At 49.6% G+C, this 20,510-nt stretch overlaps 1 protein-coding gene across 1 annotated transcript in view; it reads left to right on the top strand.

The window, feature by feature from the left end:
* Positions 1-615: 615 nt before the first annotated feature.
* iqgap1 (IQ motif containing GTPase activating protein 1) overlaps positions 616-20,510 on the top strand; it is a 36,040-nt gene continuing 16,145 nt past the window's right edge. Inside the window, exons 1-12 of the mRNA XM_060071354.1 lie at positions 616-866; positions 2,301-2,403; positions 13,169-13,325; positions 14,406-14,483; positions 14,762-14,838; positions 16,054-16,121; positions 16,996-17,109; positions 17,510-17,688; positions 18,447-18,534; positions 18,722-18,879; positions 19,238-19,322; positions 19,809-19,972. Coding sequence (XP_059927337.1) covers positions 821-866; positions 2,301-2,403; positions 13,169-13,325; positions 14,406-14,483; positions 14,762-14,838; positions 16,054-16,121; positions 16,996-17,109; positions 17,510-17,688; positions 18,447-18,534; positions 18,722-18,879; positions 19,238-19,322; positions 19,809-19,972 — 1,317 coding nt within the window. The 5' untranslated portion in view covers positions 616-820. The remainder of the gene's footprint in view (positions 867-2,300; positions 2,404-13,168; positions 13,326-14,405; positions 14,484-14,761; positions 14,839-16,053; positions 16,122-16,995; positions 17,110-17,509; positions 17,689-18,446; positions 18,535-18,721; positions 18,880-19,237; positions 19,323-19,808; positions 19,973-20,510) is intronic.

The raw sequence follows: 20,510 nt of genomic DNA, 5'->3' as shown, positions 1-20,510 counted from the left end.
AGGGTGGAGTCAGTCTCTGGAGGGTGGGGTCAGTCTCTGGAGGGTGGGGTCAGTCTCTGGAGGGTGGGGTCAGTCTCTGGAGGGTGGGGTCAGTCTCTGGAGGGTGGGGTCAGTCTCTGGAGGGTGCGGCCGCTCAGCACCAGGTGTTGAGTGGCAGCGCCTCTCATGTCTTTCAGCCCATTGATTCACCTCGTTTGGCTTGTAAACCGCGTTCGGCATGTCTCCCTCCGATAGGCTACCTCAGGATGTAGTGTATGTGCGTGTAATTCTGTGTGTGCGTGAGTGTGTGCGCGCGTGTGCGCACGTCCGTGCGTGCGAGGGTGGAAGCGCACCTGAATGCCTTCATGTGGCATATTGTAGGAACGTGGGCACGAAGCTTCTTTTGATTTAATTCATAAGGACCTCATTCATCAAATAAACTCTTTGAGTTGCCACACATCCAATAGATGACGAAAAAAAAAACATTGTTTGCCACCAAACAATTCCCCCATTGTCATCCCCCACCTGAACACCAGGTGGAGTGGAGTAGAACGGCCTGCAGAGGGCGCTGCGTCTGCAGCTTCACCGACAGGGCGACCCAGCCGAGGGGTGTTTTCTGAAACGCATACTTTAGGATTAGGAAGAACACACCCAGTGACATCAGTGAGGTCTGAAGAAGAAAAAAAAGTGCTCAAATCAAGCTGTGTGCACAGAAAGGAAACAAGAGGGCCGAAAGGTCCTTCCCATCTAAGTGCTGTGAGCCAAAAGTGTTCCTTTACGCTGCGTAAAAGTAGCATCGATCCCCCCGCGGAGTGCGGAGTTTAACGCGTCTCAGGAGAGGATGTCCACATCAGACGAGGCGGACGGGCTGCGGCCCAGATATGGCTGTAAGTTTAACTTTTCTCTCCTTGAGATGCCGAGCAGTAAAGTTTCAACCTTCTGGACTTCAATGGACTTCTGAATACTGTTTGGGTTGACGATAAGGTTTTCCCTGCGAAACGATCAGCGACTCTTAAAAGTGTATTTGAGTGTCATGTAGGCCTGTGTCTGTTAACTGTGGAGAAGTTTCATCCGATTTTAATTCGGCATGGCATGAACCATTCACTTCCGTGTTTTCATAACTGTTGCTGAAATATGAGGCAGGCCTGCAGTAGGTATCTCAGCCCTCCATGTTACTCATTTACAAACTTTAGACTCGACTACTTTTGACAAGAAAGTTTTAGTTACTTATTATGGTCTTGCTGTACCCAAAGGTTGTCTCTCTGAGAAGTCAGGGGTTTGGATGGTTCAATGACTGTACACCAGGGCAGCCCTCCCATATCCCAGTGAAACCTAACCTCTCTTAACCTTAACATCTCCCTTAATCTCTACCTTAATCACATTGTCTAGAAAGCCAGAACTATGGTCTTCTGTCCCAATCATTTAAGCGTGATAGTAATTCCGATTATTAAAGTGACAGGCTCGTAATGGCGTCTATTAATTCTAGTAAAAAATAAATAATACTATTATTGTCAATTATAATGTTCCGTCTTATTTCTACAGTACTGCATCGGTCATCATTTAATATGTGGCAAGAAATGAAGGAAAGCCCTTCATATTGCGTCCCTATGTCCCCATCCCCCTCTTCATAATTTAAGAGGATAACAGCTCTATTGGCTTCCAATTATATTAAAAACGGTGAAACGGTCCCAGAGATTCTAAATAATGAATTCATAATTAAGCTCTGCTAGTAGGTACACTATCCTTCATTTTTTTTCTCTCCCCAGCCCCATTCAGCCTTGTGCATTAATTACTGTGAGCGATTCATTCGAGGTCCCTCACTGAGGGCCTACTGGTGCATAACTGAGTCGCAAAAAAATGAAAGTGTAGCGGCCGCCTAACGTACGGGGGAGAATTTCCGAGGGGTTGGAGGAGATGTGCGAAGACTTGTGGCAGGTTATGCAACATCCAGACAGTTGGGGGAGCTTCACTTGGGAGACTGCGTCAGGAATGCACACGGTGATTCCCTGCTAATTATCAGAGGGGGGGGGGGGGGGGTTGGGGGTGGGGGTTAGGCCTGCTCATACTCCCATGCAGAGGGCATTTGCTGTTCCAGACATAAGTGTGTGTGCGTGTGTGTGTGAAGACGGGGGACATCATAACAACAACTCGACGACTCTCTTTTCTAACGACTCCTCGCAGTTTTGGTGCAGTCACAATTAGAATCTGAGAAAGGAGAGAGATCTGTAAGACAAAGCCCTCCATATCAATCATATATAAACTGTGTGTGTGTGTGTGTGTGTGTGTGTGTGTGTGTGTGTCTTTGTGTGCGTGTACTACAGCTGTATTGGATGGCGTGGAGCGTCTCACTGCAGAGGAGATGGACGAGAGGCGGCAGCAGAACATGGCCTACGAGTACCTCTGCCACCTGGAAGAGGCCAAGAGGTAGGACACGCACACACACACACACACACACACACACACACACACACACACACACACACACACACACACACACACACACACACACACACACACACACACACACACACACACACACGCACACTCACACAGCTCTGGTGCCGGCCTGGGTGTCGTTCCACGTCAGGTTGTCGACGCCCTCCTAAACGGCCGCCGCCCGCAGACCACAGACGCATCAGTTCGTCCATGTACCCGTTACACACACACACACACACACACACACACACACACACACACACACACACACACACACACACACACACACACACACACACACACACACACACACACACACACACACACACACACAGGGCGACGGAGTCAGATGAGGGGGCGGGGTTGCTGGCTCCTCTGCCACAGGGCAGAGGATCCTCTCTTATCCCGACTGTAGTGTGGATGTATCGGGATGGGCCGGTCGTTGCATAACCGCAGTACGTGATGGCTCTGGCGTGTCCAGCTGTTGCAGCCGCACATGTGTACTCCGTGGTGAAACAGCTGCATGAGACATGGCAACGGACAGATCACTCTGGCCCTCGCTGTTCCTACCGCGGTGTGTGCGTGTGTGTGTGTGTGTGTGTGCGACGCATGTGACGTGTAAGAGATTGCACGTGTGTGTGCAGTTCCTTGTAAGGCCTGGCCTCGCGTATTATAAGGGGTAAAAGAGGAAGGATTTAACCAGACAGGAAGTGACTCAGTACCTTGTATCTGATGTTGTTGCCACAGCAATCTATAGTTGTCATAGCAACAGGCTGTGTGTGTGTGTGTGTGTGTGTGTGTGTGTGTGTGTGTGTGTGTGTGTGTGTGTGTGTGTGTGTGTGTGTGTGTGTGTGTGTGTGTGTGTGTGTGTGTGTGTGTGTGTGTGTGTGTGTGTGTGTGTGTGTGCTTCTCTCTCTCTCTGTCTCTCTGTGTGTGTGTGTTAATGCGGCTGTTTGCCTGTACAATGAGATGCGAGAAAAGAAGAAGAAAAAAAGCACTGCGGTTCATTGCTGCAATGCTGAAGAGCGGAGCCCTGCCTCACACTCACAGTCACACATCAACCCCTCTACGACAGCAGCAGCAGCAGCAGCCTCCAACCGTCGCAGACAGAGGGCTGGCTCTTCATTCCAGCCGTGGATTATGAGCTCTGTGCGCTCTCCGAGCGAGGCTGCACATTATTGTTGCTATGGGGAAAGAGAGGCCGGACGGGGTTGGTTGGAGGATTACATGAAATGACCCAGAGGGTGAATGCAGACGTGGGAGGGAGATCTCAGGCTCCTACAGTCCATTGTCTCACGCTCACCTCCTCCTCCTCCTCCTCCTCCGCTCTAGCCAGCAGTTCCCAAACAAACTCATGGTCTCACTCTGTGACGATGGCCTTGGAAAGAGTGGATACAGCGCAGGCAGAATGAATCCCCGAAGGGCGTGCTGCTCATCCATGTTGGGGTCGGGAGGCTTGACCTTGAGAGGTGCTTTTGCTTGTCTGTCAGGGGGACTGTGTGTTTGTGTGTGTGTGTGTGCGTGTGTGTGTGTGTGTGTGTGTGTGTGTGTGTGTGTGTGTCTGTGTGTGTGTGTGTGACCCCTAGATGTATCATGTCTCTGGGCAGCAGGTGAACTGCAGGGCGGGGAACTCCCACCTGCTTTGACCGAAGTCTGCGGTGTATGTCTCTCCGCGGAAACAGTGTTAACTGGTGTGAACCCCCAACCCCCCCAAACTCCGACAACATAGACACCCTGTGTTTCTCTGTGTCTGTGTGTCACTCTATTTCTTGCTTTCTCTCCCATTTTGGGAATGCGGTTTGGCCCGTATTCTCTCCATACCTGTGCTCGTTGATCCGTCTCAAGGGTCTACATAAGGTTGGGATCGTTGTATTGCCAGTCCCTTGTGCTCTAGTCTTTGTGCACTGTATCTCCTCGGGCTCTGCTGTCGACTCTCACCGCCTCCTTCTCCCAGCTGCTGTTAAACCCTCACTCGTTTGCAGTACACTGGTTTAATTTGGTCACTGCTTCTTGTAGATTGCAGGGTAGGCATCCAAAATGAATTCTTTCAGTTTACACAAATTAGACCATATGGAGACAATTAAAAGTATAGCGCAAACAATGATGGTGGTTGGGAGTTTGTTTATCCCTTGGTGAGATGAGGAGTGGTGTGTTTGTGTGTGTGTGTGTCTGTGTGTGTGTGTTGATGACCGCACGCCTGCATGTATGCGGGCGTGTGCTGTTTAAGACTCTCCTCCCAACACATAGTAGGAGTTGTAATTAAATTGCTGATCCGGTGGGCAAGGCTCCAGTGGTTCGAAGTGATAGCGAAGCGAAGGAACGTTCTCAGAAGACTGCTACTCTTCGTCTGTCTGCAGTGCTACATACACCAAGGCCTCCTGGAAGTTATTCCAAACCTGTGACATTGTCAACTTGTTGGTTGAGGTGACTATTTGTGCCATTTAACCTCCTTCTCAGGGTAGGAATGTCCCTGGTGCATATCTAAAGAACTGGTCTATCAAACACAACTACTCTACAGTTACAGTAGGTTGTTATGTTGACATTCGGCTAAATATAAAAGAGCATGTGAACAAAAAACGTAAACAACATTTTTTAGAACCGCCATAGTATTTGAATCCCAGCTGACACAGTGGTTCGCTGACACCTTAAGAAAAAAGGATTTCTGTAAATGGGCAGACCTGGAGATTTTTGATGACAATGTGTTCAATTTGAGTCCTCAACCTGTGCTGGACTGTATTTAACCTAATCCTTTAAAACACAGTCTTTCTATTAATTTAAGCAAATGAAGTGCTATTTTCATTGCTCCAAAACACCTTTTCATGGAAGGAAACTAGTGCCTTGGTGTAGCTGACTGTACCATTGTCCATGCATTGCCTATTACATACTTATTTCCAGACAGAGATTTGTATTTTCCGTGGAGACGTGACGTTGAAATACTTTTGTGTTTTGACACGCTGCTTTCCACCGGTGGTGTAATGTTCTCAAGTGAGCTTGGATTTATTGGCCAACGGTCTGTCGAGTCTCGACGTGGAAACAAAAACCTGCCCGTCTGCTGCTTCAGCACAACAAACGTGTGTGTGTGTGTGTGTGTGTGTGTGTGTGTGTGTGTGTGTGTGTGTGTGTGTGTGTGTGTGTGTGTGTGTGTGTGTGTGTGTGTGTGTGTGTGTGTGTGTGTGTGTGTGTGTGTGTGTGTGTGTGTGTGTGTGTGGGGACAACTAGCCTATTCTAACGACTCCTCACACACCCTTCATTGTTTACGTCGGGTAGTCTTGGTTCAGTCTCAATTAACATCTGAGAACGAGAGTATCTGTCAGCCAAAGCACTCGCTATCAATTACCATCACACTCAAAGTGAGTGAGCTGAGGGTACTGACAAAATCTACTCCACGTCAACAACTGGGGACGTTGCCGTGGCTACATCCTCGACAGCGATTGGCTGTTCTTCACTTCAGTCCTCTGGACAGCTGGGGCTCCTCATTGTTCCAAACTAACAAGTTACGTCGGTGACATTTAGATTTAATGACCGGTAATTTCCAGAGATAGCTTTTTCACAAAAGACTGCCTGCATGCTTCATGATCACGAACGTTTGCCCACGGGGGGGGGGGGGGGGGGTTTGTGCTGACGACATTGCGTTCCTCATCTGCCGAAAATATTAAAAGTAGCACTTCTCCTCTCATCTCGGAGCACAATCCCAGTGGCCGCTAAAGTTCTGCGACAGTCATTTCCTGTTTCGGTATAATTTCCATGCACTCTGTTCTAGACCTGGCTGGCTGCCGTTCCTGTGATGGGGTTCTCCCTAATAGCAGCCACCTCTTTATTCTGCTGCTGGTGAAGTTCTCTAATGAGAGGCTTCACATTAAAATACAATTTCACTCTTTAGGTGACGGCTCATTTGAAGGGCCGACTATGACTAAGTATCGAGTTCTGTAATGAATCGGAGTCTTGGTCAAAGCAACTTGCCGCCGAAAGCAGCTCAAGCGAAAGCATTTTAATGAGCATTACAATGTTGACACCTTGAGTTGAGCTGCTTTGCTCTCCGTGAGCTTATAGCGCATTTGTGCGCGAGTCCGTCGACGACTACTGACCATGAAGCAACGAAGCGTGGAGCTAGGAGAAGCCGTTTGCTTTCTCCATTTTACTATTTTTCTGTATCATGGCAGTCCACCAACCCCTTAACCACACACACGCACGCACGCACGCACACACAATTCCCCCGCCTCACACCTAACTATATAGGAAACTGGAGACGAGAAGTCACTCTCCCGGTTTGCATGTCGGCGGGAGCGTGACGTAACGTGAGGGAACGGTGAGCTGGCAGAGGGCATTCCGGCGGGCGTGTTCCCAGAGGAGCCCCACTTTTCCCAGAGGTGGAGCAGCAGCGGCGCTGCTGTTAAGCTCCATGACTCACGGCCCCTCCTGAGTGCTCCTCCCTGCGCCCCTGTCCTGCTCGCTCCCGCTCTTCCGATGTCTGACGCCCTGCGGGTGTGGAATAGTCGCCTGCAGGAGACGACTCCAACAGGGGGTTGATGGCGGCCATCACCTGGGGCTGGCTGAACGTTCGATGGGTACTCGATGAATGAGTGCTTTTAGCAATTAAACCACCCCCCCTCCTCCCTCAACGCCCTAGTCTGGGACCTGTGTGGCAATCAGGCAAAGGTTCCCACACACGCGCACAGATACTCAAACCGCTTGCAGGGAAATGCTTTCGCTGTTCGAAGGCACTCGGGAAATTCGGCTATCAGCTGAGGTGAGACGGCAGGCCCTCGGATGGAATGAGGTCGCTGCTGGGAGCAGGATTCCAGTGTTTCAGCTGAGCATGTAATGAACAATTTGGCGCAGGCCCCCTATTTGTTTCCCTCCCGCTTCAGTCCCGCCCCGTGCCCTTTCCGTCCTCCCCAGGGAATCGGGTCCGACCACGCAAATGGATTCATCAACTTGTTGTTCCGTGATGAGCTTGTCGAGTGTGGCTAATCGTTCCGATGTCTCTCAGACTTGGCCCTGATTCACCCCGCTTCGCTTTTTGTCTTTGTAATTAAGACTCTCGCTGTGTGAGACGGAGCCGGTGTCCGTTCGCCCGGCCGCTAACGACCTGACGGCGTCATTTACCTGACGGCGTGCTGTGTGGTGATAAGGCCGTGCACATTTGAATACCTTGGATATCTCACTCTGTCTCACTCACTGACTGACTGACTGACTGACTGTGGACATACTTGCTTGTCTCAAGTATGCACGAATGCACACACCAGGCCAGGGGAGCCAAGGACAACAAAGTGCTGTGATGTCTCCCCTGTATCTTCTTCAGGGTGGAGCACAGGGAGGAGGGAGGTCTTCCTCCGTCACTCCCTCCCCCCCCCCCCCCCCCCCCCCCCCCCCCCCCCCCGCTCCTATATAGAAATACATTTTGTTCTTTGCACAATGCAGCACTTTGTGACTGCCGCTCATTAAGAGGGGCTGAATAAACGACACCGCACACGGGCACACAAGCGCTGGCCCTCTTTTGATTGGCTGCGTGGAGTGAAAGAGTCGTGCGGTTAACTATTTTTTGCCTTTTTGAACGTTGGAAAAACGATGGTCTCTTGTTTTTTCTTGTGCAGCTGCACTTAGCCGGGGGGTGGGGGGGGGGGGGGGTGTTGGTCAGAACTGGGGGGGTCCCCTGATGCATGTGGGGTCACAGCCACGAGCGAAATCACTAGCGTATCATTGGATTGTGTAAAAATTACGATTTGTGTGGATCGAAATGTTAGCCCCTGAGCCCATCTCCAGCTCTGAAAACATTTGGGGCCGCAAATGTTTTCAGAGCTGGAGATGGGCTCAGGGGCTACAGTAGGTTGGGACCACTGTTCTACTAGGACGTTCTCAAGATGCAACGCTCCTGGTACCGGGCCCATCTGTCTGAAGGAAGGGAGTATGGTGAGTGGCAGTGGAGCAGGTTCATCGGCTATGACAATAGACGCCCATTAGCCCATTCCAGCTCCCACCAAACCCCCCCGTCTATGGCCTGCGTCTCTGTCACTACACTCTGCTAATGGCCGGCCTGCATAAGCAGGTTGTCATCAGGCTGTTATAAAACAGGAAGGTCAGGGGAAACGTGTGTGTGTGTGTGTGTGTGTGTGTGTGTGTGTGTGTGTGTGTGTGTGTGTGTGTGTGTGTGTGTGTGTGTGTGTGTGTGTGTGTGTGTGTGTGTGTGTGTGTGTGTGTGTGTGTGTGTGTGCCTGCCACATGTAAAGAGGAAGTCTGCGTGCAATCAGTGTGTGGACTGGTACATAAAAACCCTGCCACTCCAATCACTTTTACAAAAATCCCCCAAGCATCCAATATCGGTTCAACCTTTTAATTAGCGGTCCTTCAACAACACAAGGCTGCTCTTGTCCATTATTCTGCTTCAGGCACTATCAGCAGGGTTCTAAGTCCCCCCCCCCCGGATAAGATTATTCGCTCTCTCACAATGGCTTCGAGGCATCGGCTGGCTGAACTGGCCAAAGCTGTGTGGCACTACGACTTTTTTCCGGAAGCTTCTGTGATAAGCGAACGATTGCAGGTTTATTTGCCGTCGTCTGCGAGGGTGACTTTTGAACCCTGCGGTGGGCTTCTGATGGGCTGCTGCTCACTCAGGATGTGTGGCTAGAGGCAACAACGTTGTGAGACTTCCTGGCGTTACGGTTGCGGCGCAGCATTGATGTGCGTAGCTGGGGACAGATGTGCGTTGCTTTGCTCGGTGGCAGGAGGTTCGCTTGACCCCTGACTACTGATCGGCCGTAGTCGTTGTAAGAGATTCTTTCCTGCATCGGCGACCGCCACCAGTAGATGGTGGATTGAGTTTGGCCTCCCTGACACTAGAGAAAACATGCAGGAAAGGTATGATATGAGGACATAACCATAAAGAGGGAAGTGGAATGTCATGTCGACATGTTTCCAGCGGTTTATTTTGAGACTCTGGCAGAAAGATCCAAAACTGCATGCCGGTATTGGGTGGTGACTCTTCAAGTCCCAGCGTCGATTGTAGAGCGAGCAGAGACCTCACAATTCGTTCGTACTACAGCGTGCCAGTGATTCCACCCAACGGTTCACAAGGCTGACGAGATTGTGCTTGTCATATTTTGACACGTTTATGTCATGTTCCAAACATCTCTCGTCTCGCTGGAATGCCACGGTCCACATTCTAACATGCATCACATGCATTGCTGGCGTCCTCCCTCTCTAAGCAGAGGGTGTGGCTCTGTTTGCACTTGAATGGGAAAGGGTGTGTAAGCCTGATAGAGGTACCATTAGTATGGAGCCTTTCACTGCCTTCCTATGTCGAGTGAAAGGAGGGGGTTGTTCATGGCCGGCCGGCCCTGGCGCCCTGGCCCTGGCCCGGCCGCCGGGGCCTGAATAGAGGGCCTGTATCTGGAGACCCTGTGTTACAACTTCCTGGGAAGGGAGTTGTTTCAGCTGGTGTGTGTGTGTGTGTGTGTCACACACACACACACACACACACACACACACACACACACACACACACACACACACACACACACACACACACACACACACACACACACACACACACACACACACACACACACACACACACACATGGAGACACGCACACACACACACACACACACACACTGTTTGTGTGTGTGTCCGGAGATGGGAATAGATTGTTGCTCTCTTTTGATGCGGAGCCAAGGTTGCAGTAGAGTGGGATTTATTTTCGCTCTGCAGTTTATTTGTCTGCCTCCGACCGTTTGACCTCGGCCTGTCTGCTCTCCAGCTGTGAAATGCCCCAAGACCAGATCTGCTCTCCAGCCTTCGTATCGCGGAGCTCAGCTCTAGGGGTCACATTAGCCAGCCCAGCAGACATCTCTTAATTTAGATATCATGACGAGTCTGTATTCAATCGTAAGATATTCAGTGTGCGCCTAGATATTAGCACAATAATAGACATAAATGCACTTTAATAAGTGCATTTCAGTTTGAAATTCAGTAGGTTGTAGCGATGTAGGCTAGATGTTTATCAATTCTGACATTATCTATTCATGTTCCAAATGGATATATGGCATCTTTATGCAATTGAAGGGTAGAGTTTCGAAAGTGGAATTTTAAACAAATATTCAAACATTTGATCTGTAATGTGCAGTGCTAATTTGCGTTCCCCTTACTAACCATACAAGCTAGCACAACTAGTCATGCGTCCTTTCCCATTAAAGGATCATGAAGTATGTGAATAAAACATCGCAGGAGCTTTCTAATGTTGGTAGCATCGTATACCAAACAACTGGATGCTACAGGCATGAAGATGCCGTTTACATTTTGATTACCGTTTGTAAGAAGCTTGTCGGATCATCGCGTCATACCATTGAAGCTGAAACTGGTGCTTTGCTTCTTGGGTTGAGTCTTCAGCTCTGGGAGGTTCGGGGGTGATGGTGGGGGTCTGCTCCAGTGTCCCCTGGCTACAGCGGGGCCCTTGTGGAATCCGGTCGGAGGGGCCCCTGGCCTTCCAGTCATGGCGTCTCCGTAGTTCCCCCCCCTCGCGGCCCAGGGCAGACCGCGACACACGGCTGGAATGTGACCCCACGCAGTGACCGCAGAGAGATGAAATGTTACGCATCTTAAAAATCGCCTCATGGGATCCGTCACGTTGGCCGCAGAGTGCTGTCCTGTCGGCCTGTGTGATCGCCTCAGGTGTCTTTGGCCTGTAGGCCAGAGAGTGCTGTCCTGTAGACCTGTGTGATCGCCTCAGGTGTCTTTGGCCTGTAGGCCAGAGAGTGCTGTCCTGTCGGCCTGTGTGATCGCCTCAGGTGTCTTTGGCCTGTAGGCCAGAGAGTGCTGTCCTGTAGACCTGTGTGATCGCCTCAGGTGTCTTTGGCCTGTAGGCCAGAGAGTGCTGTCCTGTCAGCCTGTGTGATCGCCTCAGGTGTCTTTGGCCTGTAGGCCAGAGAGTGCTGTCCTGTCAGCCTGTGTGATCGCCTCAGGTGTCTTTGGCCTGTAGGCCAGAGAGTGCTGTCCTGTCAGCCTGTGTGATCGCCTCAGGTGTCTTTGTCCTGTAGGCCAGAGAGTGCTGTCCTGTCGGCCTGTGTGATCGCCTCAGGTGTCTTTGGCCTGTAGGCCAGAGAGTGCTGTCCTGTCGGCCTGTGTGATCGCCTCAGGTGTCTTTGGCCTGTAGGCCAGAGAGTGCTGTCCTGTCAGCCTGTGTGATCGCCTCAGGTGTCTTTGGCCTGTAGGCCAGAGAGTGTTGTCATGTCAGCCTGTGTGATCGCCTCAGGTGTCCTTTGTCTGTAGGTTTTTCCGTAGTTCAATACAAACGTGTGCTCTCCCCCCGTTCTATTGTACTCTCTGATCAGCTTGTTGTCTGTGGTCGATAAGGCCTAAAAAATGTTTTTGTTCTGTTCCGGTTTCCGACCGACCCTGTTTATGTGCGACCCCAATTATTTTATGAGTTTAAAAAAAAAAAAAAAAAAAAGGTTTTGATGCTAACTATAATTACGTTTTTGTGCAGCACCTCTGCATTCTGTACAAGGATGAGTGCATTCGCTCGTTTTTAAATGAAAACAACCTACCTATCATTCCCTGCCGCTGGAAAAAATAAAATAAAAAGATTAAATAAATTCCCTACCTACCCATGACCTCAACTGACAACCAACAGGAACCAAACTTTTTTTTTTTTTTAGGCCTAAGGATAGGATGCTGTTAGCTTCTTTGCAAGCCTCTCAAGGAAATGTCCTTAATAGACCTAAGATGCTTTATCAATTCAAGGGTGTTTGACTGTTGAACTTTCAAAGACTGTAAGAATAGCAATTCATAGTGGTTTGTAACTTGGTTGGTTTTGGTTATACTACTCATACTAAAGTGATTGCCCACATTTAGAACATACTAAACAGACACAACTGTCGTCACATTGTTACACTTTTCCGGTTACATCATCATCATTAATTTCAACAACAAAACTGCATAGCACACATTTCTTCATTTTACGGCCATTCCCTCTGTGACTGCCTTGCAATGGATGGGAGCAAACTAGGGGGTTTAAATCATCCACGCCTGAATCATAATTCTTTCTTCACAATTGATTCACAACTTCCAAAAATCCAAACTTCTGTATACTGAATCAATGGCTTATTAACAGTATAATGTTTGCCGTTAGGCAGACAACCTTCCAAAGCTTGAAAAGTTCGGCATATGTTTTATATTGCATTGTAAAATCTTGGCAATGGATAAAACAAGACAGTTCCTTTGCAGCAGTGGAGACTCATGCAGTCTCTGACCCCGCCCACCACCATATCAAAAGCCACCCACCATCATATTCAAGCCACCCACCCCCATATCAGAGCCAGGCACCCCCATATCAGAGCCAGGCACCCCCATATCAGAGCCAGGCACCCCCATATCAGAGCCAGCCACCCCCATATCAGAGCCAGCCACCCCCATATCTGAGCCAGCCACCCCCATATCCAAGCCAGTCTTACATGCAGCCTCAACCACTGACGGCTTATTGGCCAGGATGCCGCCAATCTTGCTAAAGGCAGAGTGCAGAGTCGAGAATCGATTGTGTAACAGGAATTGTTTTAAATCGAGACTCGATGTTGAGTCTAACATAGACCCCCAAATAACCATAATCTGCACCGTGAGACACAGAGAGTCCCGTCCCTGCAGCCCACCTCAAAGACCGTCAGGGTCTGTGCGCCCCCCCCCCCCCCCCCCCCCCCCCGACCGGCGGTCTGGGCTCTGGCGTCCTCCTCACCTAAAGGCCCCTGCTGTGTGGCCCCTGCAGGTGGATGGAGGCGTGTCTTGACGAGGAGTTGCCGCCCACCACGGAGCTGGAGGAGGGGCTTCGCAACGGCGTCTACCTGGCCAAGCTGGGCAACTTCTTCGCCCCGCACACGGTGTCGCTGAAGAAGATCTACGACCGTGAGCAGACGCGATACAAGGTGAGGACTTCGGCGGACCGCGACACAATAACATAACTCGTTATTAAAGGTTGTGTCAGCGATGTTGGGTGACTTCGTCACTTCTGTTGGTAGTTGGAGCGAGATCCCAAACAAACAGAGCCAGCTCGTCCCTCCCTACCGTGTTTCGTGCATCCAGTATAAATGATCACGAACGCAGCGCAGAAAACCCCACAAAACCCACCCCTTGTCGGTGATTGGTTGGAATACTATTTATTTTGTAATTTCAGCGGTTGGTGACACCATTTGTTTTTGGGTGCGATCTCGGAGGACAGGCTGCCCACAGAGACACAGTTTTTTGACGGCCTGCTTATGGGGCGGGCAGCTAGCGGATCGTGAGGAAAGCTCAGATGAATGTGATCATTTATGTTTCGGCCTAGAATCGCTGATACAACCTTTGGGTTGGACAATGTTAACGTGGAGCAGGTGTTCAACGGATTACGGGGAATGGGTCAACCTAACAATTGTTAATGCTTGGCACTTGATTCTATGAACATCCTTACTGCACCGACAGCGATATATTGTTTCTTCTGACAAATGTACTTATTGTACGTCGGTTTGGATGAAAGCGTCTTCTAAATGCCCTAAAAGTAAATGTAAATGTAAATTATTAGATCATTCATGTCATATTTAAAGCCCACACCGATTATCGGCAAATACTGTTGCATTCATACAAGTACAATCCCGTCGGAGTAAACCCAAAGCATTTTTTAAACGCTGTTTTTGATTTACATCAAATGGCTCCCTTTTGAACCAATCACAGGCAACGTTTGAAATGCTGCTGTTTGACCAGCGATAGTTCCGTACCTATTCTGTGATTATATTGTGTTGTTCGCATTGCCTAAGGAGTCCCAATGAGGCAGCCCTAGCTAACATAACATGCCTTCAGTGCCACCGGAGTTGTGTTCTTAACCACTTTGTGCCGTAACGCTGGCGGCAGCAGCAGCAGCCGCAGAGTGAATAGGTACTCTTGTCTTTGAGACTCCGGCCTGCTCTACCCTGTGAGGTAATGAATGAATGAATGAAATGCCTGTTTGCTCAAGTATGGCTTCTCTCCTGCAGGCAACCGGGCTCCATTTCAGGCACACAGACAATGTTATCCAGTGGCTGAACGCCATGACGGAGAAAGGGCTACCAAAGGTGACGTCTTGTCTTCTCTTTATCCCCAATCCCACCTTCCTCCATTCTCCCTCTCTCTGTAGCTCCCTCTCCTCATTCAACCACAAAGACATTTCCTTATATTCGCGTTTAGCGGTAATGTCTATGACGCTGCACAGCCTTGCAAATGTCCCCGAGTGGTGCTCTGCCGAAGCCGTTATAGCGAGCCACTCCTCGAGGCGTGCCGGGACACGTCTGTACAGTCCCGGCTCTGAGCGGTTCCCAAGGTTCACTCCATAACTGTCCCCCTGACTTTTCAGATCTTCTACCCTGAGACCACGGACATCTACGACCGGAAGAACATGCCCCGGTGCATCTACTGTATACACGCTCTAAGGTAGTCTCTCGCCCTCTCTCTCTCACTCCCCCTCCCTCGCCCCGTCCCAGTGTGTCTGATTGGGATGTTTGCCTTCTGCCCCGGGCCCTGGGCAGCCCTTTAGTGTCACAATGCACACACTCTGACTCGCTGGCAGAGTCCCCTTGACAACGATTCAACGAATAAACACACTGTAGGCAAATATAAGGTGAGAGCTCGTTGGGGCATGTGGGCGTGTGTGCGTGTGTGCGTGTGTGCGTGTGTGCGTGCGTGCGTGCGTGCGTGCGTGCGTGCGTGCGTGCGTGTATTTGTGTGTGTGTGTGTGTGTGTGTGTGTGCGTGTGTGTTGAGAGATTGCTAGTTTCTTCCTGAATGAGCCGATGCAGAGGTGCCTCCCTGTTTAGCCGATGGTTGTCATTCACTGTAATTTGACGAGTAGCTACTATAATCAGCAGATGCTTCCAATCAAGGCAGCAAAATGGACCCTAAGCCTGCCTTGGGTATATAAACATGCCTGTGTGTATAAAGTGACTACCATAGAGTAAACACACTTTCTGCCCAGAAATACATTATTTTGCCTCCAAGTCCGAGAGAGTCTTGGCGTTTTTATAAGGTGAACTCTGCAGTTTTACTGGCATCCGGGCATGCTGTGAGCCCCCCTAGAGAGGAACCCCAGGCCTCTCCCTGAGAGAAGCCTGCGATCCTAGTTCTTGCTCGCTTCTAGAGAATGTTCCAGTGAGTGTAACAACAACAACACATGAACCAGGGGGCTTTACGTCTGGTGCATGGAGTCAGGAAGTCCCAATGACAGAGCCGCGTGTGTGTGTGTGTGTGTGTGTGTGTGTGTGCGTGTGCGTGTGCGTGCGTGTGTGCGTGCGTGTGTGTGTGTGTGTGTGTCTACTGCCCTTGTAAGTTTACTAAATGGCTGTTTGTTGCTCTTAAAAAAAAAAAAGAAAGAAAAGGCCTCATTCTCTGATGCCAGAATCCCCTTGCCGAGCTATGTTTATAATTAGCGTTAATTTAAGGGCCGTAGCAAACAATATTGCGTTGTTACGTTGCCATTCTTTGTGGAATTCAAGCTGGCCTTTCCCCAGCCGCCTATAAATCTCCCCCAGGCCTGGTAGCTTCCGCCCTGGGCCTGTTGTCCGGCTCCCCTTTCTGCCGCCCCTTCCTCTCATTCTGCTCCGTGGCCTTCATGTGCTCATTCTCTGCCATGTTTGTTCTCCTTTCAACACAGCCTCTACCTGTTTAAGCTGGGCCTGGCCCCTCAGATCCAGGACCTGTATGGAAAAGTGGATTTCACAGGTAAAAAAAAAAAAAACTGTCTCCGGTCGTCAGTTCCCCCCCTGCTCAAAAGTTTGAATATTTTGCAAAAAAGGCAAAGATTAGCCAGCGACATCGCTGACGCCATCACAGCCACTTTAGGCAGATGTTTTCAGATTTCCTTTAGTATGTGTGAAAGGTTTTAAATGATTGACTGTTGGATGCTCTGTAAACCCAAACCAGACCCGTAGGAGTTGCTACTGCAAAAGTATTTTTGGGTGTGGGGGGAAGGCCGGCAATGTGAAAGCCATTAGTGATAGTAAGAGCTTTTCCTGTCCTTTGGGCCAGCGCTCGGCTCTCTGGACTAGAGGGAGATTCAAGCCTTGAAAAGTCATGTACTAGTCTGGGACTTCTTGTCTCATTCCTGTGAATTATACGTTTTAAAGCTGTAGTAAAGGGTTTGATGTCGGACTCGTTTTTGTCAATGATCTAAATGTATTATTACTATTGAACTTGTACTTTGTCTTGTGTTTTATGTTGGAACTGTGTACTGCTGTCCATCTTGACCAGGTCTCTCTTGCAAAAGAGATTTTAATCTCAATGAGGCTAAACCTGGTTAAATAAAGCCCAAAGCCTCTCGCACTCTCTGTCTCGGTCCTTCTCTGTCTGTTTCTGTGTCTGTCTGTCTCTCTCTGTCTGTGTCCGTCTCTGTCTGTCTCTCTCTGTCTGTCTCTGTCCCTCTCTGTCTGTGTCTGTCTCTGTCTGTCTCTCTCTGTCTCTTTCTCTATGTCTTCCTCTCTGTCCGAGTCTGTCTCTGTCTCTCTCTCTGTCTTTGTTTCTCTCTGTCTGTCTTTCTCTGTCTAAAACTGCTATTCATTGATTGGTTCCGTTGCTTTGCACGTCTTTCCCCGTTCAGAGGAAGAGATCAACAACATGAAGAGTGAGCTGGAGAAGTATGGAATCCAGATGCCCGCCTTCAGCAAGATTGGCGGCATCCTGGCCAATGAGCTGTCAGTGGATGAGGCTGCATGTAAGACTGATTGGATAACACGTGCGGGGGGGCGGGGCAAGGGACTGCATGAGTGTCCAATGCTGCAGAAGAACAGTCTTGTTTTTATCCATAAAGATTTAACAATGCCGTATAAAATACTTGATAGGCAGAGTGTTTACTTGAACAGCAAACACTATACTCTTAATAATCCATGCGATATTACATTTATGACATATAAAATACATGCACAACTTATACTTATAAATGAATATAACATAATAAGATCAACTTTATCAATACCAAACCGGGGAAAGTCATGTGTTACTGCAGCTCAAAAGTCAAATGTAGAGGGGAAAAAAGGTATGTAAATAAATAAAATACACCATCGATGTAGTATATTAATTTAACAAACTTAGTCAAATTGCCCCTCCCCCCTCAGTGCACGCAGCTGTGATCGCCATCAACGACGCCATCGACCAGGGCGTGCCCCAGGGCACCATGGCCGCGATGCAGAACCCCAACGCCATGCTGGTCAACCTGGACGCCGACACCGCCCAGAACTACCACGACATGCTCTACCAGGCCAAGGGGCAGAAGGTGGCCAACTCACGCAAACGGGTACGGCAACCCCCAGCCCGGTCCGGTTCACACCCGCGCCGGGTGTTTCAGTGGATGTTAAAGGACCTTACGGTGTGCATTCTCCCCATGCTGTATCTCGTCCTTCGGAGGAGACGTAAAAACCGAGGTCCTGACTCACTGAGGTCATACAAGATCCCAGGGCATTTATCGCAAAGACTAGGGGTTTCCCCCGGTGTCCTGGCTAAAACTGCCCAACCAGGCTCATTCAATCTGAGCCCCCAATCATCCTCCTGTTTAATTGGCTGACTCATTAATTCCCTCACTCTCCACCTCGAACTGGTGTGTGGTGAGCGTTCTGGCGCAGATTGCCTGCCCCCCACCCAAGTGGGTGATACACACTGGTGGTGGTGAGTGAGGCCCCCCACCCTTCCCTGTAAAGCGTCTTTGAGTATCTAGAAAAGCGCTATATAAATTCAATAAATTAAATGCAGTCCATTCCAATATTTTTTTACCTTTTTTTTTATAAAGCACTGTAGGGAGGCATGTGGCTCAGGAGCTAGAGAGTGTGGGCTGGTAACCGGAAGGTTGCTAGTTCGATCCCCAGCTCCTCCTAGCTGAGCAAGACACCCCACCCTAACTGCGCCCGACGAGCTGGCTGTCTCCTTGGGGACAAAAGTTATTCATTGTAAACTAAACGACTACATGAGATTGCAATTTGTAGCGTACGACTCCTGAGTCGATGCACGCAGTACTCTGCGCCAATGCCTGCTTGGTGTTTATGTGTGGATGTTGTGCAGCTGGTGGAGAACGCGGACGCAGAGAGAGACGTGTACGAGGAGCTCCTCACGCAGGCCGAGATCCAGGGGAACGTCAACAAGATCAACTGTAAGTCTCACCAACCCCTGCTCCCCTACCCCCCCCCTTCCCCACCACAGAATTATTCATTCTAAAGTAATCACCGGCCGAGGCGCTGATGTGAGCCACTGGCAGTGTGTGTGTGTACGTTGTTGTGCGGTCTGCGTCGGTGCGTCCCGACGAGCCTTTGATCGGGTTCTGTTCTGTCGTCGGCCAGTGAGCAACGCCCTCAGCGCGGCGGAGCAGGCCCTGCTGACGGGAGACGAGGACCGGCTGTTTGACGCCCTGAAGGCGATGGGCGTGCAGAACCTGCAGGCCCACAACAAAGGCTGGTACCTCAAGCAGCTCCTGGCCGACCGGGAGAACAAAGAGCAGGTAGGGAGCCGCTCACCTGCGGAGATCTGCTTTTCGGGTTTCACTGCGGTCCGCCTTTCATTGTCCACCGGGGCCGGGAGGAAGCACTTGTGGTTTCAAGTGGGAGAATAACTAATTGAAGCATGCCCTCGAGTGCCCCCAGCCACGGAGCTGAAACTCAAGAATTTAGTGCACTTACATTTCCGTACAAACGAAGGAACATACTTGAGTTTTTCAAGCATGGATTTTGACTAATGTGCCTTTAGTCACACGTCTTTGCGCAGTGTTTTCATTACTTGGTATCGGCATCGTGTAGATATTTCTAAACTGGTCAACCTGGTTGTCCTCTGATCGTATCTTTCGATATCTTCCCTCGTAGACCTCTCCTGGTGAAGCCCTGAGCAAGGAGGAGCTGCAGAACGGCGTGGACGCATCCAATGAGTTTGCGGCGAGCTACGTGAAAAGTATGCGCACAAAATGTTCTCGTCCTCGTCGTACGCTATTCCCACGCTTCAGAGGAACGTTATGTGTTCCTGCATGTGTGTGTCACATGTTATTCCCTTTGGGTCAAAAGTGTGTGTGTGTGTGTGTGTGTATGTGTCACATGTTTAACATTTAGAATTAAAAGTGTGTGCGGGTAGAGTTTAAAGTGGGTGTCCATCACTTGTTATATATGTTGAGTTTAAACAGTGTCACCTGTTATACAAATGTTCATTTAAAAGTGTGCGTCTATCACATTTTTCTACATGTTTAATGTAAAGTGTGTGTGTGTGTGTGTGTGTGTGTCAATTATTAACATGTCCATTTAAAAGTGTGCGTCTATCACATGTTTCTACATGTGTTAATATAAAGTGTGTGTGTCCCTTATTAACATGTTCCTTTTTAAAAGTGTGTGCATCCCATGTCCCTAAATGTTTAATTGTAAAGTGTGTGCGTGCGCGTTTCGACAGTGTTGCACGCGATCGAGCGCATCAACGACGCCATCCGGGCGGGCGTGCCGGAGAAGACGGTGGAGGAGCTGATGAACCCGGACGCCCAGCTGCCCCAGGTGTACCCGGGCGCCGCCGACCTGTACCAGAGGGAGCTGCTCAGCCTGCAGCAGCAGAGCCCGGAGGTACCCCGACACCTACCCCCGCGCTACACGGCCCAGCTGCTCCGATACCGATACCACTATCGGACATTCCTCCGATACCGATACTCATTTAGTACACAGGCAAAGAACATCGCAAACATGTGCGTACAAAAACAGGGATGCATGAACGCTTCACTACAAGAATACTTATTCTAATTATAGAGGTTAAATCTAAATGATCTGGTTCTGATAAAATCCACAGTAAGTGAAGCGACTATATATGGCCGTCGTAGTGAGAGAACCCTTCAATAAGAAGTGCCATCAGTAGTTACAATGCTAGATGCTGTATGGGTATCTCCATACAGGGTTAGTAGCATACCACGGTTAAAATAAATGAATGATATACATCCCTAAAAACAAGTCGTCCTAGGTAATCGGCCGATACTCAAGTTCAGGAATCGAAATCAGCATCAGGAAGGAAAAGATGGTGTCGGAACATCTCTGTAAACGGATGTCTATGCAAATGCGTTAAGGGCGCATCGGTGTGCAACCGAGCCCCATGCATCACTGGACGTCGATA

The sequence above is a fragment of the Gadus macrocephalus genome, chromosome 14 (genome assembly GCF_031168955.1).
Source record: "Gadus macrocephalus chromosome 14, ASM3116895v1".
Classification (NCBI taxonomy): domain Eukaryota; kingdom Metazoa; phylum Chordata; class Actinopteri; order Gadiformes; family Gadidae; genus Gadus; species Gadus macrocephalus.
This window is presented reverse-complemented; position numbering and strand designations above follow the sequence as displayed.